The sequence below is a fragment of the Cicer arietinum genome, chromosome 3 (genome assembly GCF_000331145.2).
Source record: "Cicer arietinum cultivar CDC Frontier isolate Library 1 chromosome 3, Cicar.CDCFrontier_v2.0, whole genome shotgun sequence".
Lineage (NCBI taxonomy): Eukaryota > Viridiplantae > Streptophyta > Magnoliopsida > Fabales > Fabaceae > Cicer > Cicer arietinum.
This window is the reverse complement of record NC_021162.2, coordinates 59,072,595-59,086,578: the sequence shown is the minus strand read 5'-3', so window position 1 is coordinate 59,086,578 and position 13,984 is coordinate 59,072,595. Positions and strand designations below refer to the sequence as shown.

The following is a 13,984-nucleotide window of genomic DNA, read 5'->3' as shown; positions in this document are numbered from 1 at the left end:
TTATGGATTTAATTTCAAATTAAAAGTCAAATGATTACATGGATTTATCTGTATGCCATGCTTTTTACTCATGAAATGGAAGTTTTTGTATTGGTATGGAACAAAAGATAATGTAGTTGGTGGCGCTGGACTGCATACTTTTTTTTTTTTTTGCGTCTGTTATGCCGCTTTTTGTAAAAGCATGTTAGTTGATAAGTCCTTGTTGTAATTAATTTGGTCGACCTTTCTAGATAGAGCTTTGTAGAGAGACTTGCAGCTAAATTGCTGTAAACTGCTGACTTGTTGAAATGAGGAATAAAGAAATAACGAATCATGATAAAAGTGAAAGTGAAAAAGGGCAGATGTAATATTGGTGCAATCTACATGTCTTGTAAATGTAAAGTATTTTTGGGCATAGCGTGACCCTTTTGACTGCTTGTGCTGACATAGTCTTGTGTTCTTTTTCCCTGATTATGTAACTAATGAGGCTATGTATGACCCTATTGATGTTTGTAGATGTGTTCTTTCTTCTTGATTCTGTAATATGTTGTCCTCCTCCCTCCGCAGATATAAATCTATATTGACAATATAAACGGCTGAAATCGATGTTTTGACATAGTTCTTTTGCTTATGATATGTTCTTTCTTTTTAAATAAGCTAGCTTATTTAAACTGGTAAATTTTAACAGGCTGTGATTTTTGTTTACTTTGCAGAAAGGAATGGCCTATACATGGTTCAGCGGAAAGCGTAGTAGGGAAGTCATCTGTATCGCGTCCCCATAATGGAGGTTTACAACCAACCTCTGATGTACAGTCATTTTGGTCATTTGATTAAAAAGATGAGTGACAGGGTAAGAGGGACATGATAGAAACAAGTGTTGTCTCGAGGCTATAGTATAGTATAGCCTCGTTTTGGGGGGAAGAGTTTACAATTTGTTGTATCTTCCTTCCTTCTTTCATGAAGGAAGATTGATGTTTACATGATGTTAGCATTGATAGGAATACACGTTGGATGCATGGCAACAAGAGAGGTGTCCCCCCTTTGGAGAATGGTGCCTTCACATTCCCTCTTGTCAAATATGCAGAGCAATTGAAGCCTTGTATGGAAAAAAAATTAATTAACATGACCCACTGCCTGTGAAAATAGTGTCATGTTTCTGTATGTCTCTTAATTTTCAAAAATCGAGCTGCATCTTTAATCACATGGTGCACAAAGTTGGGTTTAAAAACTCAGGCATAGTGGAATCTAACAGTATAAATGAGTTTCACAAGTCATCCAATTATATCACATAATGTAGATATTTGTTGAGGTGAAGTTCTAGTAAATCGATAACATATTCTTCTCACCATTATCTCTTATTGGTTGGAATTAAAATGAATTCTTTTATTTTGAAATTAAACCCTGCTGAACTGAATTATACATAAATTTAGTAGGAACAATTTGGAAGAACGTGTTTGAAAGTGTGTAGTTAACAGTTTTGTTTATTGAGATATTTTAATAAATAATATTTAACAAAATGATATGATGTGGTATGATTGGATGGCTATTTGTAATTAAAAATTTATGAAGATGGATAGAATACTATGCTTGAGCTTAAGAGTTAGGCCTATCCTTAAATTTAGGTTAATCAGTGAAGAAATGAACAACTACAGAAAATACTGATTCAGAAGAGATGTTCGAAAAGGTCAAAATAATGTTTTGACGTGACATCGAGAAGATTGAAGAAACTATAGGGAAGAGACTACTTTCACATAACCTTTAAATCAATAAATTTTACTGCACATCATCCCCATAGTTTCCACATTACTGGCAACTTTGATGATTTTCATTACATTGAAGCTCTGAAGTCTTGTTTCTAAGTTACTGCATCAAGTTTCTGAACTATGAAAACGTTAAATAAGAGTAATATACTTCTCTAGTGCAAGAAGAATGTGCACTGCTTAAAAACAATACTTTGATCTTTGTCAACCATATACCAAACAATAAAAGTATAGGCTGCTTAAAAAGTGATGTGTAAATAGATTATTCGTGAACATATTCTATTGCCTTAGTTATGTTGTATTAAACTTGAGCTTCTGTGTATTTTTTTTAAACTTGAGCTTTTAAAACAGTTGATCCTTTTGAAGTTTAAAAATACACTATGAACTTTTGGTAATTCAAATGGATCATCTTACTTTTGTATATATAAAAGACTGAGCAAGTTCAATCATTGATTTACCACACATTTCCATTCATTGTCTCTAATTCTAATAAGTTGGGACATTGCCACACAATTCTCCAAATTTAATTTTTTTTTACAGCTCAAGGTATTTTTTTATAGAAAAATATTAGTTTGAATATTATGCCAGCAATCAAAATTTGAGCCATAAAACTTCATTTCGAACTTCTTTGGGGTGTCCCAGCTCAAGCATTTGAGCTAAGGTATTGATTCATTGGACAAAACATTCAAAAGTCATATCATAAACTTTATTGATACTATAGATGGAATTTAAGGCACCCAACTAAAACCAAGGTAGCCAACAACAGTAAAAGGACTAAACTATTTAGCTATTGCAATAAAACGCCAAATGCAAAGATACCATTTTGCCAGATGCAAAGATAAGTGCAGTTGTTTTTGGTTCTCCGATCCTCATCATCACAGCAGCAAATGTTCAAATCACAGGGATCTGAACTGCAGAAAAATGACAACTAAAATGACAGCATATCAAGCATGTAAGTTAATTACTTAATTTTTTGTCATTAATTTCAGATAACAAAAGTGTAGTGCATAAGTGGTTGGCACCAATAGTAATATTGGTAATAGATCTTATAGATAAACTAAGCCTCTCTGGAGCAGATAGAAACACTTCCAATAAGACCAAACTCCATAACTAAATGCAAACCAAGTCAACCTTTCATTGAAATTGAAATTAATGTTATATGTGATTGTGGAAAATATATTTTTAGAAGTTGATTCAAAAAATAATCCAACTAATTTGAGAGAGAGGGATAAAATATCATATTATCATTCAAGTGATCTAGATAAATTTAAATATCTTATCTACAAAAATGATATTTTCAACCAAGAGAACATAATTTTCTAGAACGACAAATTGAAACTCTTATTAAGAAGTTCAAACTTGATTGGTTTTTAAAATTTGGCAATTGGTTAAAATATAGTGTATCAAGAGATGTTATATTTTGCTAACTTTGTAATCTCATGAGATCATATATTGGAGGATAAAAAGTTGTAATGCTTTTTCAAATGACAGATTTTCAAATTGGAAGAAAAATGATTGGTTGAGAGTCCATGCTGGAAGCTCTAACAATTGCTCACAATCAAGCTTGTTATTATGTCAATTCACCAAGGAGCAAAGCTTACCACATAACATAGTTGCTCCAATGAAGTGTCACACGTTAGCCAATCCAATCAAATAAAGGCTGATTGGTGAATTGAGTTGAAAAAATGACTCACATTTTCCAGTTAATCCTAGCAGGGTTTTAACTAGATTAATTCAGTTAATCAAACAATCTAAATTTACTTGTTTTTCATTTATTCCAGATTCTATTTTAAGTATAGAGATTAGAGAATAATCACAAGGATGGAGCAAAAGGCCCAAATGGTAAGTCTTACTTTAGGCATACAAGTCTTTTGAAGTATATATATATCCATACATACATGAGAAAAGACTAAACTAGCCACCTTATTCTATGATGATTATTGTTAAATTAAGAACATGACAAAGATCATCCAAAAGAAGCACAAACACAACAACCTAGTGATGCAACATTGATTAAGAAATTTGCTATGATTCAGCCTCAAATTTGAGAAGTAAGAGATGGCTGTTGCTCCTCCTGCACTACTTCATGTTGAAGTTGCTGTGGTTCTTCTCCTTGCCAGCTCCACACAATGTCCTTAAGTGCTGGTCTAATGTCCTCTTGCAAAAGCTTCTGAAACTCCATTGTATCCCCATTGGACTTTTTAAGTTCCACAAGATGAAAGATAGGGGTAATCTCGAAAATTTCGGCATCAATATTTAGAGTTCCTTTCCTTCCTTCCTTTGAACCTTCCAACTTGAACAAACCTCCATCTTTTTTCTTTACTTTCAAGCAAAGACACTTGCAAATTTCTTCCAACTTCGAGATTATAGTTGAGGCCGGCTTGTTAGATGTAAACCGCATCTCTTTCTGTTGAATTTTGTCCTCGAACAAACCAGATAAATCGAAACCGGACGAGAAGGAGATGATATCAAAGGCATTTAAGTTGTTGCAAGGCTTTGCTTGTTGTTGTTTTGTCTCCGCAATAGAACCATCACCGTTCTCGGACACTTCGAACACTCCATCAGCATGCAGCAAAGAAGCTGGTTCATTGTTTTCGGTCTCAATAACAACAGGCTTCTCTAATCCCTTTTTAAACCAAGAATTTTCCATGATCTTGGCCATTGATATCCGAGTCTTGGGATATGGATCTAATATTTTGGACAACAACCGGCGAACCTCTGGTGCAAACCATTTAGGAAATTTGAATTCCCCTCTACTGATTTTCCTGTACATCTCCATCAGATTTTGATCATGGAATGGAAGATAACCAGCCAATAGAACAAACAAGATTACACCACATGACCATATATCAGCTTTGCTTCCATCATAACCCTTTCTGTTTATCACTTCCGGGGAAACATACGCAGGGGTACCGCATGTAGTATGGAGTAATCCATCTTTGCAATTAGATTCAACAAAGGTACTCAACCCAAAATCTGAAATCTTCAAATTCTCATTTTCATCCAATAGTAGATTTTCGGGTTTCAAATCTCTATGATACACCCCCCTGCTGTGGCAGAAGTCAACTGCGCTAACCAACTGCTGAAAATATCGTCTAGCAACATCCACCTTGAGCTTTCCTTTAGCTATCTTGTTGAAGAGCTCACCACCTTTTGCATACTCCATGACAATGAAAATTTTGGTTTTACTGGCCATTACCTCGTAAAGCTCAACCACATTTGGGTGTCTGACTAATCTCATCACCGAAATTTCGCGCTTAATCTGATCAATCATCCCGACTTTCAAAATCTTTTCTTTATCAACTACCTTAATGGCCACACTCATGCCACTTATCAGATTCCTAGCATGGTAGACCTTTGCAAAAGTTCCTTGGCCTAATAATCTTCCCAGCTCATATCTTTGCATAAGCACACTTCCCTTCTGTAACATTTTGGTAACACTTTTTGCACACAACCAATACTTCTATCAATTATATAATATATTAAGTACAAGTAATTATGTTACCAGATGTGATGAGCTATTCCAAAGATCAACCATCTTCACAAAGATCGTGTATTGACGTTACACAACTGCTCGGTTTTTCAGGCACATGAGTATGAAACAGATATTGGTGGACAACTAAATATCCAATCTCATCAAGTATTAAAAAGGTTAGCTCACATGAAGCTACAACCTTATTAACCTTGGAGAGAGAACTCTTTACTTTCAAGCACATCTTTCAGCATTCCTTGATTTTGGTTATGACACTAGAGGATACTGAAGAATGTGAACTTCTTTAAAAACTTGGAGAATAGCCAAGGAATAAAGCAGCACCTGGTTAACTTTTAATTGCTCAAAAGCAAAACATGTAATGAAAGGCACACCTGAAAGAAAGATAGAATGTTTAGTTGGAAAACATAAACAATCCAATCCAGCTAAATAAACAATATAAAAACAGTTCTATACACATGCACATAAGATACATAAGACACTGAAGGTTGTGATGAAATATCTAGCTATATATAGGTAAAATTTAACATTTTTATATCAATAAGGATGCTGATAGAAACCAATATCAAGAGAGAAGTAATTTGATAACCAAACACTGAATTTATTCCCCTGAGTATGACTGAATACAAAGAATGGTTACAGAATATCACACTGTTTATACAAAGCACACACAATTTGACACTCCTATTCCAAGGATTCGAGAGCCTTGGCCTCTCCTAACAATATTCACTTCTAAAATTCCAGAATAACTGTTACAACATTCAATTTTCCTATTTATTCACACCACAAACTGCCTAAAAACATAATAACTGCTCCTAACTGCCACACATATAATTAGATAGCATAATAACTGAATTAAATAACACAATAGCTGTCATAAACAGCCCCTAAACAACCCTTAAACTCGCCCCCTCCTCTTATAAATATTCTTTATAAGAGGTCTAACAGATGCATGCACAAAAAACTAAAAAAAAGGGACACATATCAAATTCAAAAACAACATTATGTGGTTTTAAATCATAATTTGACAGGATTTGATTTGAGTAAAAAATTAGCCAACTCATTAATTACGGTTTCCTCAATTACTCTAGTTAACGTTAGCAGTATTAGGACAACTATAGGAGTATAAGCTGTCAAAATTTAAGACTAGGGTGACATTATTCTAAGGTGAAGCAATCAGGTTAAATCAAATAAAAAATCAGCTGATTAGATAAGCACCCTGTCTGAACACAGTTGCACGGATTCGGATATGAGATTTTTCAAATATCTTAGGTATGGAAGTGTTAACATAAATTTTAAAATACATATGAAACTATAATTTTTCAAATATCTGTTGAGTAATTGATTATCTAATTACTGCTAGACTCTTTCATAATTTGTTACAATACAATCATAAAAATCAAAATAGAATAAAAATATAAATTCAAAAAAGTTAGGATACTATACAATCATAGAAATCAAAATAGAATAAAAATATATAAACAAAAGAAGTTAGGAAAGGGGATTTACATAACAGAAAATAGAGAAAGACAATAGGGAAAGTATCAAACATCAACATAAACAACAGAAAGAACGACGAAAGCCTAATTTTTTTTACATAAACGACAATATATTTTGTTTATTGGTTTGCAGATCTAGACCCGTGTGTATTCAAATGTATCCAAATCGAGTATGCAATATTTTTATGAAAAATATTTTCGATACATACATGTCACTATCCACGAGTACAAGCATCCGTTATGTGTTCTACTTTAGTTTTAGAGTACACATGCTTCATAGCTGAACATATTTTCTTAAAGTTGGGGGCATTAATGAAGTTTTAGAAGGAACTGAAATCCAAACAGGGTTTAAGATAGACACTGCAAGCTTCTATGTGCATGTGTTTCCACTTTCCATCATATCATAACCTAACTCTCATAATCTTCCATTTTGCCTACCCCTCTCAATCAACACAATCCCTCACGCCTAGGACCAAACAATTTGAAACGTGACTTAAGTGACCGATTGTGGGTGACCTAATATATTGAATAAACTCTAATACTATATTAGAATTTGGGGTGCCTCTCAAAACAATTTAAGTCATATCTCATCTAATAACACGAGACTCTCAACAACATATTCTGAAGGATACCAACAACGGTAAAAAAAAATAAAAAATGCATCCTTTATAATTGGCATGGCAATCAACAAATCTGTGTTCAAGATCACAATTCAATAATATTTAGTGGATAAAAATAAGCAAAGTATAAGATCCTAAAATTTAGTATAGTGGATAAAAATGAGGAAGGTTAAGATCTTAAAATTTCGTTCGAGTCTAACTCAACATCGTAAAATCAGTTTTTAAGGTGAGTACTGTTTTCCACACTTAAAAGCTATAACCACTATTCAAGTCCAAAGTTTCAACACAGTAAAAATCAAAACCTAGACATCTGAAGCATGACCACGTGGTTCAATAACACTCTCAAATCTCAATAACAGCCAAAAATACAAAAAAAAAAATAAAAAAAATAAACCTCTGAAACAAAGGAATAGAGAAATGAGGTTACTCTTAATGCAATATTAGATAAAACTTTTTACAATATGAATCAATCACAAACCATGACTCATATGACTATTAAAGTATATACGATTAACGTCAAATATTTACATTGATTCAACAGTTACGATTGATCGATATCTTAAAAAATATTTAAAATCCCAGTGTATATCAATTAAATCATAGAGAAATATACCAGAACCAAAAAATAATCCAACAAATGAAAATTGAAAAAATAAACAGCAACAAGAAAGAAATAGAGAAAACTAAGAAAAACAAAATGAGTGAAAATATGACATCTTGTATACAATGATAAGGGTGTGTATTGAAGAGTGAATGTTACCTGTTAAAGGATTTGAAGAATGGTTATTATTGAGAATGAATGAGTTTGTGGCCGCAAAGATGCAATTGGAGATGAAACGAAGAAGTGGCAAAACGCAAGAATAGAGAGAAAAGGTTTTGTCGTTTTAACGTTTGTTGAGAAATATAAGAAAACTGGGTACGCGTTATAATGAGCTGCTTCTTATAAACATTAGGGCCACTCGCTTCTTGCCAATGATATTGACGTTTACTTGTGTCAGGGCCATTTATTTCTGATTTTTTATTTTATTTTAAATATTTTATTATTATTATTATTATTTTACTCAAAATAATAACTTAATTACTAAAAAAAAACTAAATTAACTAAAAACTATTTGAATAAGATGGGAAAGATATCTTGAATTTAAACCAACATTAAAAATATAATAATATTAAATCTGTTGAGAGAACTTTATTATTAGTTTACTCAAAATAAATATAAAAATAAAATAATAATTATCGACACAAGTCCTTAATAAACTTCTATTAAAGACAATCAATTTAAGAGAAACTAATTTCAAATACTGATTTCAAATTGAATGAATTAGTTATTATCAAACTTTACTTAATTCCAAAAGAGTTCTAGAATACTATAGGGTCTATGAATCAGAGAAATAAAAAAAGAAAAAAAAAATGTCAAAATTAATTGTATATCAAAATTTGGGATTTGCTACATTATTTATAGAGATCATTGGGTTTTCTTTTTTTATTGGGAATTACTATATTTTCTTTAATCAGCGTTTTCTTATAAAACAAAATATTTTATTTATTGTAAAAAATATTGATATATTATTCAATATATATTCAAGGGTAATGCAGTAGTCAGTCCAATTTTAAATCAAATAAATTAATTTGTATTTATATATTTTTATTTATAAATAGGAATAGAAGGAATATCAAATTATTGTGATTTGTTTTCCAGAAAAAGTTGACAAATGTAAAGATTATTGAAGGAAAAGTTTTAAAACATGATTTTGCTAAGATTTTATCGTAACAAATTTCTAAATAATTTAAAATAATACACTGTAGTATATTCACATTAAATTTTTATTTTACTTTAGTTCATTACAAGATAACATCGTACTGAATGAAAACAAATATTTATTTAAAAAATTTAAAGAAAACCTAGTAGTCTAAAAAACCTTTTTAAAAGCATAAGTTTTTTAAACAAAATTGTTTCAAAGAAAAGTTTTTCAACAATTTATAAATAATTAAATATTATGTGAATTAATCCTAAGCATAAGTTTAGAACAGCGACAGGGATATTTGCATTGAAGTTGAAGCGATTGGAGATAGCTTCTACGGTAAACGTACTTAAGATAGCAAAAAAGTGAGAGTATACTATTCATTTAACCATGCACGAAATTAAATTAAAAATAATACATGTTGGAAAAGTTAAAGTAAGATGACGTTGAAAAGATGAGAACGAGTTCTTAAAATTAAAATCTATATTAAAAAACAGAAGCTGTTGCCATGTTGATCTTAAATTATTCAAGTTCCCAAATATATTTAGCATTAAAATTATATAAAATTGCTGAAAGTGGAAGAACATCAACAACTATGCATCAAATGATTCTATCACATTAAAGTGTTTTAGTATTCCTATAAGCAAAGTTGTGTCTTAGGACAAACTCTTCACCTAATTCTCGCCAACTTATATGGAACCGTGTAACTTCCATCTAATCATCATTATTTAGTATGTTAAGTTAACACAAAAATAGGTTAAGTACTACGTTGAGCATCATATTATGTGTTTAGCAGGAGTTACTTGAGGATTTATTTATTAGAGAGAATAAGAGAAAAAAATAAAAACCAAATTGAATTTAACATTTTAATTATTAATTTTTTTTTTGATGTCTCATAAATGGACCATCTCAATTTATGAGGCAGAAAAAAAAAACAAAATGCATTAATATTTAATTACTTATTTCTCTTTTTCTTTTTCATGAATAGACTCTCAAATATTTTAAGAAATCTAAATTCATTTTGTAAACGTGTGGGAGTTTTTTTTTTGGTATTTATTATTCCCTTTAAAAAATTAACACAAAAATAAAATATAATTTTTTGTTTTTAAAAAAGTACAAATTTAATTCATTATCATCAAACAAAAATATGATATAGTATAACACAGTTGACATATAATTAAATTATTTGAATTTGTGATCTTAGTTTTAATCTCTAATAGATATGTACTAAATGTTATTTGTTAAAAAATATTATCTTCTTAAATCTCCACATCTTTAAATATTCTTCCGGAAGATACGTTGAACAACTAAAGAAATGGTAAACGGTACCGTAAAATATTTATTTATTTATTTTTGCAAGGTAAAAATCAATAAAACTGGCTTGGCTTTGTTTCATGGGTGGACAAAAAACAAACAATGAAAGTTCACTCAATTGTGATACAGGAGAAAGGACCCATCATGGGTTGACACGTTACATATGCAGGTGTAGATCATGTTCAAGTTTTATTTCATTTTATTTTTAACAGAATATAATTTGTATTTCATTTTATCTTATGTTACTAAGACTTGAATATTTGATTCCTTTATGAAAATTTGTGTTTTTTTTTTCTTTTATTTTTGTCGATATAACTAAGTTTATTTATTTATTTAAATTCAAACAATTCAATTTAATTTAAAAATAAGAAATTTATGACAAAAAGATGAGTGATGTGACAATATTGATAGATGATTATTAGTAATTAAGAATAAATTAATGCAATTAAATGATTAAGTTGATTAGAAAAGAAATAAAATTAAGTTAAAAGTGTTATGTTTTGGTCTCATCATTTAAAATCAGAAACTAAGTTTGGGGATTAATATTCTCGCTCCTCCTCGTCCTTTCTCTATCATGCATTGCCATTATCGGATTACCAATATCACACCACCATATCACATCACCATATTTGAATCACCTGCATCCAACTCGACACTCTAGAATTACAAATTCATGATCAAAAGACTTGAGATCGATGTTTGAAAAACTACAAATATATAAAATAGCCATTGAAAATGTATTAGAGTGGTCTGACATTAAAGCCGAAACCTTGAAAACACTTATGCTCAAACTTGCTACCAATATTCATTTGGAGCATGATATTAAAATACTAATTGAAGGGGTTGAGAATTTGTACTTGGATGAAGTAGATGGAATTCAAAATATGTTGTATGAAATCAATGGGGAAGAATTTCCATTGTTGAAGCACCTTTCCATCCAAAACAATGCAAAAATGAAGTACCTAGTTAACACTACGGATAGAAACCAGGTCCATGTTTCCTTTCTCAACTTGGAAAACTCAATTACTTCATAATTTTGAACACTTGAAGCAAATATGTTATGGACCATTTGCCATTAATTCATTTGGCAAACTTGATACGATGATGTTGATTCGAAGATGGTTATGCGATTTTAGTGATTCGATAATAGTGATGTAATTATAGAGAAAAAAGGATAGTAAGAAGTGAGAATTATAATCCCCAAACTTAGTTTTTGATTTTGGATAGATGGCCTAAAACATAATATTTTTAATTTTTTTTAATCAATTTAATTACTCAATTGTATTTTTTTAATTATTTAATTTATTCCATTTAATTAATAATCGTCCATCAAACTGCCACGTCACTCATTCTTTTGTTCGAAAAGAAAACTTACATAGACGTAAATAAGGACCCAAACTTATTAATAATTTCGTTGTCTGATATAATTTCTTTTTATTATAGACCACACATCAACTTTACATTAGATATATACAAATTATTAAATTTAGATGAAATCTAGATAATTTTTTGTGGTGCAGAATTTTTACTTTAAAAATAAATATTTGTTTCATATTGTACAATTTTGTGTGGATGAAATAAAAATAAAAATATTCATCTATTAAATTGAATAAAACAAAAGAAAATATATATTCTAATATACATACAACGCTTGAATTTAATATATATATTAAATTCAATAACATGAAGATATGTAGTTAATAGATAATTAGAGGTAGAGGAGCGAAGTGAGCTCAGCATAAGGATTTTATTTCAGTGCTGAGAGATAATTGTAGTATCAAGTAAAAATGGTCGAAATTCAATATTGATTATTGATGTGAAAGGGTCATAGCATTGTGGGGTTTTGATAAAATGAGCACCTCTTATTGTTCTCGAGAGACTGATATGCTTTTTTAGGTAGGTCATTCATGATCGTTTGTCCACCAACAAATTACCACCTAGTAAGTAGTAACCCATCAAATTAGTCTATAACTTTGTAGCTTATTCTCAAATAGAATTTTAAAATTATGAATATTTCAAAAAGGTGATTGAGTCTATTAAATTGTCAAATTGATCATTATATTTAACCACTTACTATTAATGAGGTTTTATATTTTAACAACTTACTATCAATTTAGTTATTGTATTTAATCACTTATTATCAATTTAGTCTATATCATATTTTTCGAATGAGTAAAATTTGACATAGTGACGAACTTTTTTGAAATATTCACAATCTCAATTATCTCTTTTGAGAGCATCCTACAGAGTCAATGATGAATTTGGTGGTTTACTCAATTTCTCATGTCTAAGTTCAATGTGTATTTATAAAGTTCTTTTCTATTAACCAATTAAAATATTAGTGTTAGCAACACACTTTATTTGATTGATTAAAATCTACGTAAATTTTACTAAATCATATGAGTCTTATATAAATTTGGTGGAATCTATGTGAATTTTAACCCATAAAAAAGAATGCGTTGAAAAGTGTTTTATTAGCATTATTCATATTTATATTCATGACAACAACATGCTCTTTTTAGGATATGATTAAACATAGTTTGAGCGAAAATGTATCTTAATAAATACTATATCTATTTCTAATGAGAAAAAAATTTATTCCTAAATATAAACATTCTTTTAATTTACTAGATGTATTTTTTTAAAATATACCTCTTATTAATACTATTAATTTATCTTAAAATATAAAAATCTAAATTGAACACATTCAAATACAAAAATTATTTAAAAAAATTAATATATAAAATAAACACATTAAATATTCTCTTATGTTTTTAATAAGACTGAAAAAAATAATGAATAATAAGCAACAATAATGCAAAGCACTGGGCAGTGCTTATCCCTTCACATCAAGAATATTTGATTCATTGGTAAAAATCATTATTTGTTTATTCCAAGAGAAAATCATTCAATCTTATCATTACATTACCAAAATTAGCATGCTCTGCAAAGAATAATCGTATCTTTCACATCATGAATCATTAGTATAACTATAATCTTAATAAATTATATAAACGAAATTTAATCACATGCTATATAAAACGAATGAATAGAGAAAAGGTTCATATTCTTTAAAAAACTCCATTTGAAATGAAATAAATAAAAGTAATAGTTAATATATTATTTTATTTAGTTAAAAATTAATTTAGATATATCAATTTTTTATTTAATATCTAATTTTAAAATTAAGTAGGCTTTATCCATAAAGTGGAAAACGTACGTCGATTGGAGTTTTATCATAACAAAATATTCTCAAATAAAATTCAAAAATATATTTTTACAATATTCCCTTTTCATATTAATTAAGGTAATATAAGTAAAAATCATTTAAAATTGTATATATTATTATATTAAAATATAAAAACAAATTTCAACCAATTAAAATGAATTTTAATTGAGAACCAAATAATTCGAATACAAATATGATCAAGAATAATTATTAATCATATTTTATTTACTTCTTGACTGAATTCTAAATTATTACTGTCTTATTCTCCTTAACATATAAAGTTAAAATTAAAATATAATTAGTGAAAAAACAATATTCAATTAGTGGTTTTCTTATAGTCAAAAATATATA

The 13,984-nt window shown here is 29.4% G+C and overlaps 1 protein-coding gene and 1 pseudogene across 1 annotated transcript; one reads left to right on the top strand and one right to left on the bottom strand.

The window, feature by feature from the left end:
* Positions 1-1,180, top strand: part of LOC101492401 (uncharacterized) — a 6,763-nt pseudogene extending 5,583 nt beyond the window's left edge.
* Positions 1,181-3,561: 2,381 nt separating this feature from the next.
* LOC101492060 (CBL-interacting protein kinase 18-like) lies at positions 3,562-8,268 on the bottom strand. Its single transcript, XM_004492487.4, has 2 exons — positions 8,109-8,268; positions 3,562-5,603 (listed from the first exon to the last, which is right to left on the bottom strand). The coding sequence occupies exon 2, from the start codon at positions 5,167-5,169 to the stop codon at positions 3,778-3,780; it is 1,392 nt and encodes a 463-aa protein (XP_004492544.1). The 5' UTR covers positions 5,170-5,603; positions 8,109-8,268; the 3' UTR covers positions 3,562-3,777.
* Positions 8,269-13,984: the final 5,716 nt, after the last annotated feature.